At 39.1% G+C, this 19,162-nt stretch overlaps 1 protein-coding gene across 1 annotated transcript in view; it reads left to right on the top strand.

The window, feature by feature from the left end:
• BICC1 (BicC family RNA binding protein 1) overlaps positions 1-19,162 on the top strand; it is a 270,781-nt gene that overhangs the window by 241,462 nt on the left and 10,157 nt on the right. The window contains exons 16-20 of the mRNA XM_069460653.1: positions 1,958-1,997; positions 2,397-2,551; positions 8,465-8,621; positions 15,226-15,386; positions 18,532-18,631. Coding sequence (XP_069316754.1) covers positions 1,958-1,997; positions 2,397-2,551; positions 8,465-8,621; positions 15,226-15,386; positions 18,532-18,631 — 613 coding nt within the window. The remainder of the gene's footprint in view (positions 1-1,957; positions 1,998-2,396; positions 2,552-8,464; positions 8,622-15,225; positions 15,387-18,531; positions 18,632-19,162) is intronic.

Raw genomic sequence — 19,162 nt, 5'->3', positions numbered from 1 at the left:
AGATACAGATTTTGTGCTTTCTGGTTTAGAGATTCCTATAAACATTTGATTTTAGAACCAGAAGTACTGGGTAGACCTACCTATTTCACAGTAAGAGATTTATCACCTTCATCCCTCCACCTCTAGAAAAGAGGAAAACTTTTCACAAAATCCTAGAAACAAAAATGCTGCCATAGATATGTCAAAGAAACTAACTAATGGAACTAAATTATGCTACTGCAATTTCAGTGCAAACTCCAGTTCAATCCTTTGTTTTTTAATCCTTTGCATTTGAGTATTTTCATGAGTTTTTAGATGAATGTTTTTAGAGAAGCCATGGCCTTTATAATGTGTCAGTGTTTTAAAAAAGACACTGTTGGCATTTTCTCTGAATTTATTTTCAGTTAATGTAAATTAAAATTCTCTCATTTAGGAAATATCAGATCCCCTTTATAATCCTTTATGGTTTCCGTCTGTCTTGTGGTTCTCGTCGCCTTTTCCGTCAGGCTTATACCCTCAGAGAACCCAATTTTGTGTTTCTTTCTTTTGGGGTGGATGAAATGTTCTTGACAATAGAACTGCAACTTATATAGATGTATTGGTGCTGTTAGTGAATAGCTGACTCTGAAAATCACTAAGAAATCAATGATAATACTTACTGAGCATTGGCAGGGAGAAGACTGAAGACTTTCCTGCTTACCTTGGCCAAAAATGATCTTTGTCTCCTGATCGTTCTCGGAGTGCCGTATCTCCAGCTCTCTTCTCGCACTTATCTCACTTCCTAATTTATTTTATAGTTATTTCTCTTTCTCAACCCCACTAAGACTGTAAGTCATTGAGGCCATAGATTAGTTTTGATTCATTTTATATTCTTCCACAGAGCTTAGCACCGGTAGGCACTCCATAAACGTTTACTGAACAAGTGAATTTAGGTTCTCCCCACCCCTTGCCCTTAGATATTAATAAGTAAAACTTGATTTTAATTCCCGGTGCCATTTTAGTCCTAGGGTTTCAAAAACACCATCAAACTGTTATCTAAAAATCTGGCTCTCCTGATTTATTGCTGTGTTTTTTGTTATCACACATCCTGGTTTGTCTGGGACAGCCCCTGTTTACTTTTATTATCCTGGCCTGATCATTCACAGTACATGTCACTCTAAGAAGTGTCCTGTTTCAGACCGTACGTTATATGGCGTAATCTTCCTGGGAGAAGGGTTAGAGAGCTCTTGCCAACTGGTTCTTGACCTGGTGGGCCTTTGAGACATGCTTAAATCAAGTCTGTGTTAGTTCCTAAGTTGGAGAGTTGATAACACTCAAATGGCATTTGAGATGTAGCTGTATCTGCACTCCTTTCTTCAAAGAGACCTATCTTAGTCCCTACGTAGACCTGACTGCATCATAGTTACTCATTTAATGCCATTATAGATTAGAGCTAGACATTTGCTATTTATCTCACTTCAAAAGCAAAGACTATGCCACTTAGGCTAAATAATTTCTTAAGTTGCCTTGACATCATACCACTTCAGGCCATGCTTACCTAAATGAAGAGGGGATTTTGAGACAAAAGGAGGCCAATAGATACCTGACAGTGTTTTGGTAATGTATTATTTTGAAACTGAGCATAACTATTATGGAATTATTTACTATACTTAAGCAGATAATGGCCCCAATGGGCTAGATATTTATGATAAATAAGAATTTTTTTTTTCTTTTTGAAGGAAAAACTCTAACTCTTGTCACTGCCATGATTTAAAATCAGAAATAGTAATTTATTCTAATTTATTAGTTTTGAAAACATGTTTGAATTTATCAGACTTAACGTTGGATTTCTGTCACATTATGGTGCAAAGCTTAGCATGTGTCTCAGGCAGATGGAGGGGATACAGTCAAAACCTATATCTATCTCTAATTGTGGAGTAGTGGCATGACATTTGGAAAGACTGACAATAAAGGTATTTTCTCTCTGTTTCATTTTCAGGCATTTGACTATGAACAAAAGAAGCTATTAGCAACCAAAGGTATATGATATACTAATGATTTATACTGTGATTATTTTTTAATACACTCATAAATAGTTTTTTGACTACTTATGGTGAATTGAGAAATTGGACACTCATTAAAAAAAAAACCCAAAATGTTTGGGTTCAGGTTGCACAAATTCTGTTGAGATTAGACATATTTTGTTGAATAAGTTAGCATTAGATCAATTAAGAAATCATGTAGCATTTTTTCATTTACTGTTACTTCAGTTAAAATGTTTTATTAAGACATTTTAGGCATTTTATGTTAAGAAATAACAGTCAGTGATAATTTCTTCACATATATCAAAGAAGCAATGCCTATCATTGGTATTTTATTTAAGCAATACGTTAAATATACCAGGCATTTGTTTTATTAATATATTCTGTTTTCCAAAGCTATGTTAAAGAAACCAGTGGTGACGGAGGTCAGAACGCCCACAAATACCTGGAGTGGCCTGGGGTTTTCTAAATCCATGCCAGCTGAAACTATCAAGGAGCTGAGAAGGGCCAATCACGTGTCCTATAAACCCACAATGACAACCACTTACGAGGTTTGTAGAGTCACGCCCAACCCATTCTTCCCTTCTGTTCTCTCAGCAAAAGCAAACAATCATTCTCCCCCATTTTTTTATGTATACAAGGGAAAGCAATTAGTGGTCATTTTTTATTTCTATTCCTGTAAACATATTTTTATAAAATCAGTGAAATCATATATACTATGGTCTTTTATGTATCTTCTCTCAAAGTTGTTGATTAGTTGTTGAGATGTTAATTTGGACGTGTGTTGTTGTTGGGGGTGGGGTGTATCATAAATGACAGAGTAGGGCTGAGATTAAGAGAGAGGCGAGATAATAGTTCAGAAAAATGGATAAAGAGTTCTTTTATCCAAGGGTATCACTAGCAAGGCCACCATAGGTGGAAAAGGCAAATATTCAACAAAAACAGGTTTTCAGATATGAGTTAAAAATTCGTTGTGTTCAGACGTGCCAAGAACACAGCAGGAAGTATCTCAAACAAGAGCTCCAGAATTTTTATGTTTCCCAGATGTTGGCTGCACTGCTCAGGGTGAGACTGGGAAGCTGGCATTCTTACCACTTGGAGGAGGGATCCACAGTTCCAAATTCCTCAGCCAGGCTCCACGTGACTCACCAAGCTGGACTTTTCCATTTGAGAGTATCCGATTTTGGCTGTAAGCCTCTGGGAGTGGGGGTGGGGCTAGAGAGAGCGTGCACATGCGCAGGCAACGCAGGGACATGGCAGACCCAGAGTGGATGCAGATGATGCCTCCAAGAATCACAGTGCTCAACCAGAGCACCGTAGGCCGAAAAACAAATACCGGTTAAGGGTTTCATAATTGTTAGTCTAATAACTAGCATTTGTCGATTGACCTCCTTTTCTCCACCCATTTTCTTTGTAATAAATTAGGCTGTTGGTGAAAGGCGAAAGCAAACATGCTGTTTTTTTCTTTGTCTCTTGGAGTAAGTGAAAAAGCAAGTACTATTGAAATACTAAAAAGAACAGTCTCCTATGAATGTCATTGTTAGAGTTATAGTAGCAACCTGCTAGGCTATATTTAAAGATTGAAAGTACCTTCAGCAGCGAGCATGCAGGGACCATTATGAAAAATGCTGAGGCCCTAGGAGGGCTGCTACTCTTTCTGCCGTTACAGCGCTGAGAGAAAACAAACATCTCCTTTTGTTAGCAAAGACCATAATGCTGCTGTGCTAATTTTTAGACTTTCAACTGATACACCCTATGGTTGTCCCTTTCACTCACCCTTGCATTTGGCAGAGTGAAGTGTTAGGTTGTTGATTGTGTTCTGTAGTTTCAGAGGTGAAATATGTAACTTTTGCAATGCTCATTGAGTTCTGCTCTCTGAGACCAACAGTTTGACAAGCTGAAAATGATGATTCTTTCAGTAATGTAGTGGTGAAGTGCAGGGGCCCTGGGCTCTGCTGACCACCACTGACCAGACGTGTGGCTTTGGTGAGTGACTTCGCTCCTCTGAGCCTGTTTTCACCTTTGGGCTGTACTGAGAAGGGCATCGGGGTGGGCATCCCGTGCTTAGCATGGTGCGTGGTAAATTCTTAGTAATTACTTATTGAGCTGCTATTATTATTTCCACCGGAGAACTTTGCCCTGAAGAAAACCAGGGCCTGCTGAAAGATGAGATTATGTACATGAAGGCTCATTGGAGGTACTGCTGCACATTCAAGCTCCTTATGCTTTTTGTATCCAAAAATACCTTAGGGTATTATATGAATGCATAATGATTAGTAGTAAATATCTTAAATCACATTCATTTGGTTCTTTGTGGTTTATGAGGTGGATTTTCATCCACAAGTTTATTCTATCCCCACAAACTCCCAGTGAGGAAAGAGGGCCCCAGAATGGTTGTGTGTCTTACTCGAGGTCACGGTCAGTAAGCATAAGAGAGAGGACTTGAGTTAATTTTACAAAAATATCCTAATACTGCTCTTCCTAATGATTTAATCCAGGAGAGTCCATAGCAAAAGGTGATAGGTAGCTGACGTATAACCATGTTGCTGATTGTTTTATGGGCATAAGGGTCACTTGGAGAGCTTGATACAAATGCAGATTCTGCCTCCAGGATCTTCCTCAGCAGGTAGGGAGTACCGGGTGCCTGCGTTTTCGGCAAGAACCTAGTATGGTTCTGATGCAGGCATCTCTCATGAAACTGTGCTATAAAGGGACATAACACTGAGGGACATGATGGCAGAAATGGGCATAGGAACCTGAAAGGCTCTTCTGCTCTAGCACTTTGCAAGGACGGATAGACCACTGTGCAGTGTCCCCGATTCACTGCACAGTGACCACTGTGCAGTGCTGAACCCCTTCCTGTGGCTCTCCTTGCTTTGGGTATGGTGGGCTAGCCTGCTCCACCATCCTGGCTGGTGTCTAGCAGCACATTCACACTAGAGATGGGGAGGGAGGCCGAGTGGAACCAGCTGTATTGGAGCTTAGGTATTCATTTGTAATCTGCTTTTCTTCACTGCCCCTTTACTTTTTTATTTTATTTTATTTTATTTTGAGACAGAGTCTCGATTTGTTGCCCGGGCTAGAGTGAGTGCCGTGGCGTCAGCCTAGCTCATAGCAACCTCAAACTCCTGGGCTTAAGCGATCCTACTGCCTCAGTCTCCCGAGTAGCTGGGACTACAGGCATGTGCCGCCATGCCCGGCTAATTTTTTTCTATATATATTTTTAGTTGGCCAGACAATTTTCTTTCTATTTTTAGTAGAGACGGGGGTCTCACTCTTGCTGATGCTGGTCTCGAACTCCTGACTTCGAGTGATCCTCCCGCCTCGGCCTCCCAGAGTGCTAGGATTACAGGCGTGAGCCACCGCGCCCGGCCTTCACTGCCCCTTTAAATGCTACTGATGGAGAGATATAATCAAGGTTTCTTTAGGAATGGTGTTATATAATAGATTCTCCCTGGTATGTAGGACTTGAACTTTTCCTAATGCATCCCATATCCTTTGAGATGGAGGGAAAGGGCCCCTCACGTAGCATTCATTTTCTGATTTTCTGCAGCAGTTACTACCTGATGTGCACACCTTTCATTATCTTCTTCCATGGCTGAGAAGGATGAAAAACAGTCAGTAAGGGTCACTTCCATGGATTAGGACATGGGGAAGCACCTGGGGGAAAGTGAAAAGAACAAATTTATTGAGAGAACCATATCTATGCTTATAGCACTAATACTTTTAATTTGGAGGATGGCTAGAAACACTCTCCTTTTCCTTACTCTTTTTCCAAAGAAAAATAAAACAAAATGAACAAGGAGAATGCTGATCTATAAGAAGCAGCATGTTTGGTCAGTAGGTCCTGTCGGGTGAGAGCTGCGTACTCAGTGTACCAGGGACCAAGGGTTTCCTGCTCTAGCAAGTTTGTTTCAGGCAAGAATTTGGTACTTCAAACTCTATGTTCAGTGTCATTGAGAAGCTGGACTTGAGCCGTTTTTTTTCCAGTTTCAGGGTAGCTTTGGGAAATTAACTCATTTCAAAGAGCTCCTTTAGATAAGAAGCAGGCACTTGCAAGCTTTTCTGTTTTCTCCAAGACTCAAAAATATGACCGTGTTTCCTTGATATTATATAGGGACACCAAAAGTCAAACAAAAAGCTGCTTTGACGTGCAGTGTCTCTGTCACCTCAACAAAGCTACAAAGAGGTTTGGGATTTTCCTTTTCTTTTTGCCGTCTATCTCTCAAAAGCATAAGTAATGGTCACATATTCTCCAGAGCAAATAAAAACCTGCATTGAAAATCAAAGATGGTTTTGAACTTCCCCAGCACTAAGAGTAATAAGGTTATCTGATTATTTTAAATCTTACAAATCTAAGAGTGGAAATATTAAAGATATTTTATTAAAGGTATAAATATTAAAGATATTTTCATTGGAAGAGTCATTTTTGGCACCAGGAGCCTTCATTTCCTTATACCTTTACTGAATCCCAAAATTCAGTAAAGGCATTCCATAGATGGAGGGAAGAGAATCTTTGGAGATTTATTTACTAATTCCACAAATATTAAGCACTTTCTGTGTTCCAGGTACAATTCTATTCACTATATACTAGTGAATACAAGGTTCTTGCTTTTGTGGATAGAGCTTTCTTTCTGGTGAACAGAGAAAAACACAACCCAGGTAAACAAGAAGGCATTAGGTGATAAAAGTCCCTGATAAATGTGAAACCTAGGCTGCTCTAGATTGGGTATTTGTAAAGCAGGCCTCATGAGCAGATGACATCCAAGCTAAAACCTACATAACAAGAAAAGGACAATCTTGTGAAGATCTAGGGAAAGAGTGTTAGGCCAGGGAAACAGCTGGCATGATCGCCATAAAGGCAGAGGTAGCTGGTGAGTTCAGGGAGTAAGAGGAAGATAGAGTGGGTGAGCATTGGCGATGAGATTGGAGAGAGACAGAGGCTCAGTTTTGGAGCATGTGAGCCCGTGGTAAGGTACAATGGAAGCTCATTACAAGACTTTACGCAGAGCCAAGATTTGTTCTAATTTGCATTTAAAAAAATCAATCTTGTTACTTTATGGAAAATGGATTTTAGGGGGAAGGGTGACAAGAGTAGAATCAAGATAGCCATTAAGGAGGCAGTTGGTGACAGTTGGGGAGATGGAGAGAAGTGGGCAGATTTGGAGTATGTTTCAAGATGCCGCTGATAGAACTTGCTGATGCATTGGATGTGTTGCGGGAAGGAGGGATCAAGGATGAGCCTTAGACTTTTGGCTGGAGCAACTGGGTGAGTGGTGGAGTCACTTGCTGGGACACAGGCATTCGGACAGAGGAATAGGTTTGAGGGTAGCTGGGTGGGGGGGGGACAGGTGATCAACAACTATGAGCATGCTAAGTTTAAGATACCTATCAGACAGTAAAATGGAGGTGTCAATTGGCACCTTACGAATCTAAATTTCAACAGAGAAGTCAAATCTAGACATAGGGCACTGCTGTCATTAGACTTTGAAAGAGGTTGAGACTACCTAACAAGAAAGTGAACAGAGAGAAGAGAAGGAGTCCTAGGACCAAGCCCAAAGATTATCTGACATTTAGAATGGAAAATACTTAATAGAAGGAATATCCTATAAAACACACAGTGAGGTCGGCAGAAAACCTGGGGACTAGGGTGCCATGATGCCCTAAAGAAGGAAGTGTTTAAAGCATGGTCAACTGTGCTTGTGCTGTTGCGAGATGAAATTGAGTGAGTTTATCAATGTGAACAGTAAAGGATTCTCTTGGAATTACCCAATGAACATAAAACTTTGCAAATCAGAGATTCTTGACTTTAATACTATAGGTAGCGCAAAGTAGGGTGCCTATAATATGGTACTTAAAAGAATAAAGAAATGAAAAAAATGCAAGTTTGGTGCATACTGTGAGATGTTTTAAATTATTTTTACTTTGGAAAATTTACAAAGATAAGTTATTCCAGATATCTAATTTGTTGGAGAGATTGTATAGTTGTTAGGGGGAAGGTAACATGGGGGAAATACCAGATCTCCCTCCAGCCTCAGGCTCTATTAGCCTAGCAGCTCAATTTTTCTGAAAGCATTGGATCTAGCTTGGCTGTAGCTCATCCCCATTCATTCTTGTGTGATACAAGGCAGAGAATCTTTGTGATAGCAGATCGAAGATTTGCTTTGTGGTCCCCAAAATAGGAAGGAACTTCAGCATCTACTCTTCCAAATTTTATAGGAGGGATTCTTTATACTGAGGGCTCTCAGAACCCTCCCTCGTGATAAGGAAAAACGCTTCATCGTGTGTATTACCAAGCGTCCTTGGTGCTGGAGGATGAAGTCTATAGACAGGTACCACAGGCAGATTCATGGTAACTGCAGTGGTTTGTATATGGTAGTGGTGTAATGTGAATTCTTTTCTCCTCCCACCCTGAGAAGCCCACCTTATTAAACATTTCTTTGTCTGGCTTTGACTGTTTACAGGGCTCATCAATGTCCCTGTCACGGTCCAACAGTCGTGAGCACTTGGGAAGTGGAAGCGAATCTGATAACTGGAGAGACCGAAATGGAATAGGACCCACAAGTCATAGTGAATTTGCAGCTTCTATTGGCAGCCCCAAGCGTAAGCAAAACAAATCAAGTGAGTTTTGTCTTTTATTCATACTTTGAGGTATACTCAGTTTAGAATGTGTTTGGCTGATTTGCCATGATGTTGAAGTATCACTCCAGGGCCTCTGTGACCTCAGGTGCTAGATGTAATTCACGTGCCACCTTCCCTGTTTCTTCCGGTGAAGCAGGCCACTTAGTTCTCTCCTTTTAATGCATTTCATGCATGCCTTCACTCTAGCGTTTGCATACTGAAGGGTAATTATTTATCTGCATGTCTGTTTCTGCCTGTGGAATTTGAGCTCCAAAAGCCAGAGGCCATATTTGTTCATTGAGCAAACATTTCTGAAGTGCCATGTGCCAGGCATTCTATTACGTTGCACCGTATTTGTTATTTCTTCCCTAATGCCTAGTGGAGTGTCCGATACCTAGTAGGCAGGTGCTCAGTAAACATTTGTGCAGTGAATGCTTGAACGAGTAATACAAGCACAAACATCTAGATGGCAAAGAAAACACAAGGACATACGAAAGCAGTTGAGAAAAGTGTGATCAAATTAGCTTCTGGGACCATTGAAAAAACACTGTCCGGTGCGTAATACTAAAGGTGAAGAGTAGGATTTGATTTTTCAAGTTGATAAGATAGAGCTGAATTAGCATGAACAGAAAACAAGTTTAATTTATAACATAGGGGTTCTGCCTTTGAGCAAATGTGGCAGAGACTCAGCGTGAATCCGGAGTCTTGTCTATCACAGCACTCACACTTCTAGGCTGTACAAATAGGTAAACAGTCAAGAATTGACACAGTCATGACAAGATATGCCCCTAATGCCTTCTTTCTGGGTTTTTGACAAATTTGGAATCCTGAAACATGTGGCTTGGAGTATTTGAAGAGTACTTGAAAAAAGGCAATCTAGATAAGCATAGAGACACTCACTAACAGCCGGTTGTTACCATCAATCAAGTTGGCTGTGTTGTCAGGAGTCTCAGATTTGAAAAGAGCAATCATAGTGTTGGCCGAGTCTAAATAAGAAAGCACAGTCAACTCTTTCGTTCCCAAGCGCACTGTCAGTAGTGGCCTGGAGATGTCCTCTAGTCACTGGCTGGGTCCTCCACCACTGGCAGTATGGTGGAGCCAAGGGGCAGCTGGTGCCAGGTAAAGGGGTGTAAATGATGTCTAGTCTACAGCCCAAGATAAATTTGTTTTGTGCTTCTCTTTTTCTATCTTTATTTCCTTTCCCTTCATTTAATGATGCATAATTAAAATTGACTATACTATTTAGCTGAATTGAAGTTTAGCTTTAAGATGGAAGATTCATTAATAAACAGAAATGATTAATGAAGCACAGTCATTTGGCTTTTTTCAAATGATTCAAGAGTGTAGGGAGTTTAAAACAGGGTATAGAAACTATAAGTAGTTAACACAAAACTAAAGTTGTGGGCCCTTATGAACTTTTGTCACTAAGAATATTTTACTTTCAAACATTTGCTTTTTAAAAATTTTACTAATCTATTTTATTTAACCCAACATATATAAAATACTTCTTTTAAATATATTATCAATATAAAAATTATTTGAAATATTTTACATTCTTTCTTATTTTGTACAGAGTCTTTAAAATCTGCAATATATTTTACACTGATGGGACATTTTGATTCACACTAGCCTCATTTCAGCTGTTCAATAGCCACATGTGGACAATGGCTACTGTATTTAAATAGCACTGTTAGATAATTTCTCCTAGTCCCCTTCTTGAGGTCATCAATACTTCAACTTTCTCTGGCTATCTCTGTTTATACCAATTACTCGAATGTAATTCTCAAAAACTTCCCTTCTACTCTCAAAAAACCTAAGCGTATCATTTGGACAATAAATTATATGGTCAACCTGCCAGTGACTTCTGTGTTGTCAAGTCCAGCGGTCACTCTGCTGCACTTACTGTGATCTGCTTTTTGTCTCCTTTGACCCAGAATCTCACTAGTCACGCCTCCCCAATCTTTTTTGATGACTTTGGGGCCTCTGCTTCACCTTTAAATGATGGAGTGTCCCAGGGCTGAGTATCTCAGGCCTTGGTCCTGAGTCCTTTTTTCTACATATTCTCCCAACAAAAGATACAACATCTGTTTTTAAGAGAAAAAGAAACTTTATCAGGAAATTCCTTCCACTTGAGATACATAAAGGACATCCCAGTTGGGAGATGAAAACAACTGGAGAAAGTGATTGATGGCACCAAAAACAGTACAGAACAAGACTCTTATATTTGGCAGATGTTTGGATCCCCAGAGTAGATTAAATAGATCTGATTGGCTTAGGTGACTGTCCTCCTCCTCCTTCACCTTTCTGGGAATCGCTATTAAAGCCACATCCTTAGTGTAAAGGACAGATTTCCCACACAGGCAAGAGCCAATTGTTGATCAGGGAGGTAGAATGGCAGCACAACTCTGCTAGCAGCTCCAAAGCAGAGTGTGTGTGTGTGTGTGTGTGTGTATGTGTATGCATATTTGGTGAGGTACTTGGCATGGTTTAACAGTCTATAGGGTCGGAAAACCACAGATAGTATGTTGAAACCTTTGTCTACTAAATCATTTACAGAGCCAAGGAAAAGCTCTGTATGATTGTCTCAGAATTTTTTCCAAGAAACAGATGAATTTGCCTTCAATTAAATCCAGGAATTCCAGCACCATTCTTAGCACTTCTTATTTACTTGTGTGTTTTTTTTTTTTTTTTTTTTTTGAAGAGAACTCAATTAGTCTTTCTTCCAGCTCATTCCTCAACAAGCTCCTATGGCTGAGTCCAAGCAACTCTTTCCACTCCCTGTCTGTTGTTTCTTTTTCTTTTCTTTCCTTTTCTTTAATTTCAAATGACAAAGGTTTAAGTTATATACATTGCCTTTGCCCTACCAGAGTCAGATCTTCAAGCGTGTCCATCTCCCAGATGGTGTGCAACTCACCCATTATGTGTGAATATACCCATGTCCTCCTTCCCACTCCCACCTGCCTGACACCCCATGAATGTTACTATTGTATGTGCACATAAGTCTTGATCAGTTAATACCAATTGGGTGTTGAGTACATGTGGTCCTTGGTTTTCCACTCTTGTGGTACTTCACTTATTAAAATGGGTTCCTCCAGCTCTATTGAGGATAATACAAGAAGTGCCAGATCACCATTGTTTTTTGTGGCTGAGTAGAACTCTATGGTATACATGCACCACATTTCACTAGTCCACTCATGTATTGATTGGCAGTTGGGTTGTTTCCACATCTTTGCAATTGTGAATCATGCTGCTATAAAAATTCCAGTGCAGATGTCTTTGTTATAGAATGTCTTTTTTTCTTTGGATAGATGCCCAGAAACAGGATTGCTGGGTCAAATGGTAGTTCTACTTGTAGCTCTTTGAGGTATCTCCATATTACTTTCCACAGAGGTTGTACCAGTTTGCAGTTCCACCAGCAGTGTATGAGTGTTCCTATCTCTCTGCATCCACACCAACATTTTTTGTTTTGGGACTTTTTGATAAAAGCTGTTCTCACTGGAGTTAAGTGATATTTCATTGTGGTTTTGATTTGTATTTCCCTGATGATTAGAGATGTTGAGCATTTTTTCATATGTTTTTTGGCCATTAGTCTGTCTTCTTTTGAAAAGTTTCTGTTCATGTCCTTTGGCCACTTTTTAATGGGGTTGTCTGATGTTTTTCTTGCTGATTTTCCTGAGTTATATGTAAATTTTAGTTATCAGCCCTTTGTCGGATGTGTAGCATGCAAATATTTTCTCCCATTCTGTAGGTTGTCTGTTTGCTCTTGTGATAGTTTCCTTGGGTGTGCAGAAGCTTTTTAATTTGACCAGGTCCCATTTATCTATTTTTGTTGTTGCTGTGATTGCCTGTGGGGTCTTCTTCATAATTCTTGGCCTAGGTCAATGTCCATAAGAGTTTTTCCAATATTTTCTTCTAGAATTCTTAGAGTTTCACACCTTAGGCTTAAGTCTGTTTTACACCATGAGTTGATTTTTGTGAGAGGTAAAAGGTGTGGATCCTGTTTCAGTCTTCTACATGTCGCTGTCCAATTTTCCCAGCACCATTTATTGAATAAGGATTCTTTTCCCCAGTGTGCTGTTTTGTCTGCTTTATCAAAGATTGGGTGGCTATATAAGGATGGTTTTATATCTGAATTCTCAGTTCTGTTTCATTGGTCTGTATCTCTGTTCTTGTGCCAGTACCGTGCTGTTTTAATTACTATAGCTTTGTAGTATAGCTTGAAGTCTGGTAAACTGATGCCTCCCAATTTGTTCTTTTTGCTTAAGGTTGCTTTTGCTATACGAAGTCTTCTCTGGTTCCATACAAAGCATAGAATTATTTTTTCTAGATCTGCAAAAAATGATGTTGGTATTTTAATAGTGATTACCTTGACTCTGTAGATACTTTGGGTAGTACAGACATTTTAACAATGTTGATTCTGCCGACTCAGGAACATGATACGGTTTTCCACCTATTTATCTCCTCTGCTATTTCCTTCCTCAGTGTTTCATAGTTCTCCCTGTAGAGATCTTTTACCTCCTTAGTTAAGTATATTCCTAGGTATTTTATTTTCTTTGTTGCTATTGTGAAGGCTGAGTCTGTGATTTGGTTGTCGGTTTGACTGTTGTTGGCATATAGGAATGCTGCTGATTTCTGTACATTGATTTTGTAACCTGAGACTTTGCTGAATTTGTTTATCAATTCTAGTAGTCTCATGGCAGAATCTTTGGGGTTTTCTAGATATAAGATCATATCGTGAGCAAAGAGTAATAGTAATGGGGGTCAAGGCCCCCATTTGGATGCCCTTGATTTCTTTCTTTTGTCTGATTGCTCTGGCTAGGACTTCCAGCACTATGTTGAATAGGAGCGGTGAGAGAGGGCAACCTTGTCTGGTTCCAGTTCTAAGCGGGAATGCTTTCAATTTTTCCCCATTCAGTATGATGTTGGCTGTGAGTTTGTCATATATGGTTTGTATCACTTTTAGGTAAGTCCCATCTATGCCTGTCTTGTTAAGGGTTCTTACCATAAAAGGGTGCTGAATTTTGTCAAATGCTTTTTCTGCATCTACTGAGAGGATCATGTGGTCTTTGTTTTTGCTTCTATTTATGTGGTGAATCACATTTATAGATTTGCATATGTTGAACCTTTCCTGAATCTCTGGGATGAAACCCACTTGGTTTCATCCACACAAATGGATTATTTTTTTGGTAAGCGCCTGAATTCAGTTTGCTAGGATTTTGTTGAGAATTTTTGCATCTATATTCATAAGGGATATTGGTCTGTAGTTTTCTTTTTTTGTTGCATCCTTTCCTAGTTTTGGTGTCAGGGTGATGTTGGCTTCATAAAATGTGTTGGGGAAGATTCCTTCCTTCTCGACGTTGTGGAATAATTTCTGCAGGATAGGCACCAGTTCTTTGTAGGTCTGGTAAAATTCAGATGTGAAACCATCTGTCTGGTCCAGGATTTTTTTTTTTAGGAAGATTTTTTACTGCTACTTCAATTTTGGTACTTGACATTGGTCTGTTCAGGAGTTCTGTTTCTTCCTGATTGAGCCTACAGAGGCTGTGTGTTTCTAAGAATTTGTCCATTTCCTCAATGTTTTCAAGTGCATAAAGGTTTTTATAATATTCATAGATAATATTTTTTATTTCCATGGTATCAGTTGTAATTTCTCCTTTTCCTTCCTGATGGAGCTTATTAGAGTCCTTTCTTTTCTGCTTCTCATTAATCTAGCAGGAGGTGTGTCAATTTTATTTTTTCAGAGAACCAACTTTTTGTTTATCTTCCGTATAGTTTCTCTGTTATCAATTTCATTTAGTTTTTCTCTGGTCTTTGCTATTTCTTTTCTTCTGCTGAGTTTGGGGTTGGTTTGCTCATCCTTTTCCAGTTCTCTGAGCCAATTCATTAGATTGTTGATTTGTGATCTTTCAGTCCTTTGGATGTAGGCATTTATAGATACAAATTTTCCTCTCAGGACTGCTTTAGGTGTTTCCCACAGATTTTGATAACTGGTGTCTCCTTTATCATTTAGTTCAAAGAATCTTTTGATTTCTATCTTAATTTCCTCCTTAATCCAGTAATCACACAGCAGAAGGTTGTATTTTGTGAATTTGCTGCCCAATTATATTTTCTTAGGTAACAAGATTTATATGTTGCAATATTGCACAATTCCTTTGACCATGAGAAAACACCATTGTGGATACAGAGAGCCATCCTGCCATCCAAAAGGAGCCTGCACTTGTAATAACTTTCCACACCTTTATTTTATCCCAGGGATCCTTCTTTCTGTTCCTCATTTAATTCACATCAAATCAATTATAAACAGCAAATGCTTCTGAATGCTCAGGGAGAATATGATGAATGATTATTAACTACAAAGGCACTGTTGCTGTATCTCTGCCTCCCAGTGTAACCTTTTAAATGGCAAGAGCCTCCCTGAAAGCAATAACCAGCATTTCCTTAATGAAAAGCCAATATTTCAGCAAAGGATTGCTGTATTTCTGCAGCTACTGCTCTGTTCAGCTGAACAATGAAATCTGAAATATTTGGGTGATTAAAACTTTCAATTAAACCATGTTGTCTCTGGGCATTAACACTTCAAGCCTGTCTCTCCTTTGCCTTTCAGTGGAACACTATCTCAGCAGTAGCAATTACATGGACTGCATTTCCTCACTGACAGGAAGCAATGGCTGTAACCTAAACAGCTCTTTCAAAGGCTCTGACCTCCCTGAGCTCTTCAGCAAACTGGGCCTGGGCAAATACACAGATGTCTTCCAGCAACAAGAGGTCAGTCTTTATTTATTTTCCTGGGTTTCTTTGTTTTGGTTGTGTGTATGATGACTTCGAGCATGAAATCACTCATTGACCTATGACTGTGCTTTCACTGAGCATTTATTCAAGTCTCATAGCTTGTTCTTGCTGCTGAGAAAAATGTCATCTCATTTCTTATTTATTTAGTGCAGCTAGAAAACCCAGGATAGCAGAATCAGAGAAAATGGTGCTTGCAAAAACACGCTGTAGCCATCCTTCAACAGTTTTAGCTAAAAGACCCAATTGGTGTATGGATTCACAGGAACTTTTGGATTCACAGCTCCCCTGAGGTCATCAACAAGTCTGTTTTTAACATGATTTCATTTTTGAATCTATTGTCTTTATTTGTGGTACTTAAGAGTAAATAATAGCATCCTAAATAAATATCTGTGGCTGTTTTTGGCCTAATCCTAGTTGTGTTACTGGAATCTGTAATTTATTACAGAATATATTTTTTAACATGTTGATTTATTCTTAAACTTACTGCTTGGGTTTTATCCGAATTGAGACAGAACTAAGATGTCTTCTGAACCATCACTACCGTGGATTTTGGTCAGACTAATTAGCCATAGCCTGCTATGCACTGGCATAAAGAAAAGAGCCCCCGAGCATGACTCTTTCTGAGAATGCTGTCATGTTACCAGGGCACAGCTAACCCAATGCAACAGAAAATTAAAATAGTTCTATAAATTTATCTCTTTTTCAAATCAAGACATGGTCTAAGTTTGATGCTAGGTGTCTTAATTTCATGTTAGAGCAGTGGTCCCCAACCTTTTTGGCACCAGGGACCAGTTCATGGAAGACAATTTTTTCCATGGACTGGGGCAGGAGGGGGCGATGGTTTTGGGATAATTCAAGCGCATCACATTTATTACATTTGCAGCTGCTCCTCAGCACTAGCATCACCACCTCAGCTCCACCTCAGATCATCAGGCGTTAGATTCTCATAAGGAGCACAACCCAGATCCCTCGGATACACAGTTTACAGTAGGGTTCATGCCCCTATGAAAATCTAATGCCACCACTGATCTGATAGGAAGTGGATATCAGGTGGTGATGCAATTGATGGAGAGTGGTTGTAAATACAGATGAAGCTCCTCTAGCTCCCTCTGCCCCGCCACCCACTCCTGCTCACTTCCTGCTGTGTGGCCCCGTTCCTAACAGGCCGCGGACTGGTAGCGGTCCATGGTCCAGGGGTTGGAGACTGCAGTGTTAGAGAACATCTAATTTAGTCAGTAATTCCTAGGCATATATCAGTCAATAAGAAATCTAAGGTTTTTATTAGGCACTTTTTTATCATAAATTCAATGTATTGCCCATGGCTCAATAAATAAATTAGCTGTTGAACATTTTTGTTTTTTAGACTGAAAAAGAAATTTCCATGGGTGTTAGATTTTAGGGTATTGATTTTGTTCTATTTCCCCTAAATCTAAGTTAGTGTTCATTTAACCAAGGATTTTGTAAGTTGAATAACTCTTTCATAATTAGTGCATTAAAGAATTGTATCTATATTTTCTTATTAGTTAGATGAGGATAGCTAATTGGGAAGCTAAAAGGCATAAGTATTTTCACTTGTCCAGACACAGAAGGTCTTAGGGTAAGAGATTGAATGTTACTCAATGATATTCTGGGTTTGCTTTCATCTTTGTTTATTTCCTAGTTGAAGAAGCATAGAAATAAATTTATTATAGGTACTTTTTATCCAGTTATTCCGAGAAGGAAGAAAAATGAAAGTATAAAGCCAGAGTGGCTTTATCTAATATTTTATTAACCAGTGGCAGGGGTCATCAAACTGTGATCTGCAGGCCCTCTGCCTGATTTTGTAAACAAAGTTTTATTGGAACACAGCTACACTAATTTGTTCACATATTGTCTATGGCTCCTTTTGAGCCACAGCAGCAGAATTGAGTAGTTGTAACACTGACAATATGGCCCACGAGACCTAAAATATTTACTATCTGGCCCTTTAAGAGAAAGTTTGGGGACACTTGAACTAGAGAGTCTCTGTTAAGTAGAATTTCTAAAAAACTGTCTTTAGAAAACTGTGATAAATGATGGCCTTAAATTAAGGTTTCATAAGATCTGGATGTACCTTCAATCAAAACAGAACATTGTTCAATATCATTTAATGGAAAGTATATTTTACTTTTTTATGGTGTGTTGAATTGTGGTAATCTGCTTCCTTCATGTAGGATATTTTCTAATATTCAGATATGAGTTAACAAGAATCTCCTCCCACTAAGTAACTTCATGAGATTTTATTGTAAGCATGTTGAAGATTGGTTTAGCATCCTTCACAGATGATTTATCAATATGCATTATTACTAACCATAACTGCCAATTATTTCACCCCTTTGGTGAGCCCATTGCCTTGTAGTCACATTGAATGCTCACAACAGACCCCCGCAAGGTATAGTATTGTCAACCCTCCGTGCCCACAGCTAATAATGGCAGAGTTAAGATCTGAACTCAAGTCTCTTTGGCTTCAGAGACTGTTGCCTTTCTATTCCTCCACGCTGTCTTTAAAAAAAGAGTGAAATTATTAGACAATTTCCCTTTGTGCTTTGTTGCCAATGCCAGAGAGTACAATTTTACTGTTCCTACAAATGCTTCTTTTGTGCCTCCGTCAGAGGTAGTCTGCTGGGTTGAACCAAGTGAACCATAGATCTGATGGAGTCTGGGAATACTTCTGTCACTTTTATGCAGAACACAAAGAAAGATACCGTCTGTTATATTATTAATGTCTAGTTTCCTCTTATAAAGATAAAGATGCACTTAACCAATGCAGAATCCAAAGCTAAGAAATATTTTTCTCTTTCCTGGACAGATATGTATTCTTCCTTTTATCAGTTCACAAAAATGGTGCAATCTTTCTGTTTCTCTTTTTGCCATAGCTGCCAGGATGCTCAGAGCTAAGTCTTTGTTAGAATCATCACTTCTGTTTTACCACCTTATTTCTCAATTCTTGTCCCTTAGGCTTGTGCCACCATCATTCTTTTTTGGAAGTAGGTAGTGCATAATTAATAAATAAAATAGGCAGAATAACAAGTTGATCCTGTGATGAGGAAGAAAATGAGTACTTAATATATTGGTTACGGATTTTTTTTTTTTTCACCCACAGATCGATCTTCAAACATTCCTTACTCTCACCGATCAGGATCTGAAGGAACTGGGAATTACAACTTTTGGTGCGAGGAGGAAAATGCTGCTTGCAATTTCAGGTGAATATGAATATTCAACTCATATTTTAAAATCTGAGTAACTTCTGCCAGTGGTCTCAGCCAGTAGGACTGGCTCTGCCCATCAGCTGCTGGCTTACTACCCTGACACCTTGGTGGTTGTGGTTTCAGAGGATTTTCCTGCCAACAGTGTAACACATGCTGAGAATATTCTACTCCTTCCTCAAGGCATTGCCTGAAAACCTGCCTTGACAGTGTTGTTCCTGAAAAAACATGTAGATCCCTTCAGAAGAATCTAACCAAAATTGCCATATGCAGAACATGGGGGAGTGGGGAGTTTAATTCTCTTTAATTCTCTTCTTTGCCATTGTGTTAAGCAATAATCATCAGGTCAGTGAATAATAAATCTTATTGGAAGTCATGTTTGAAATATGTGTGTCCCCTTGCACACCAACAGAGACTATTGCACTGAGGAAAAAAGAATGCTCATTGGTATTGCTTGGAATCTGGCAGTATTACTTGTCTTAATTCTTTTTTTTTTTTTTTTAACATTTTAATAAGATGTGTGTGTCA

The sequence above is a fragment of the Eulemur rufifrons genome, chromosome 28 (genome assembly GCF_041146395.1).
Source record: "Eulemur rufifrons isolate Redbay chromosome 28, OSU_ERuf_1, whole genome shotgun sequence".
NCBI classification, from domain to species: domain Eukaryota; kingdom Metazoa; phylum Chordata; class Mammalia; order Primates; family Lemuridae; genus Eulemur; species Eulemur rufifrons.
The sequence above is the reverse complement of the archived record's forward strand: the minus strand, read 5'-3'. Positions and strand labels throughout refer to the sequence as shown.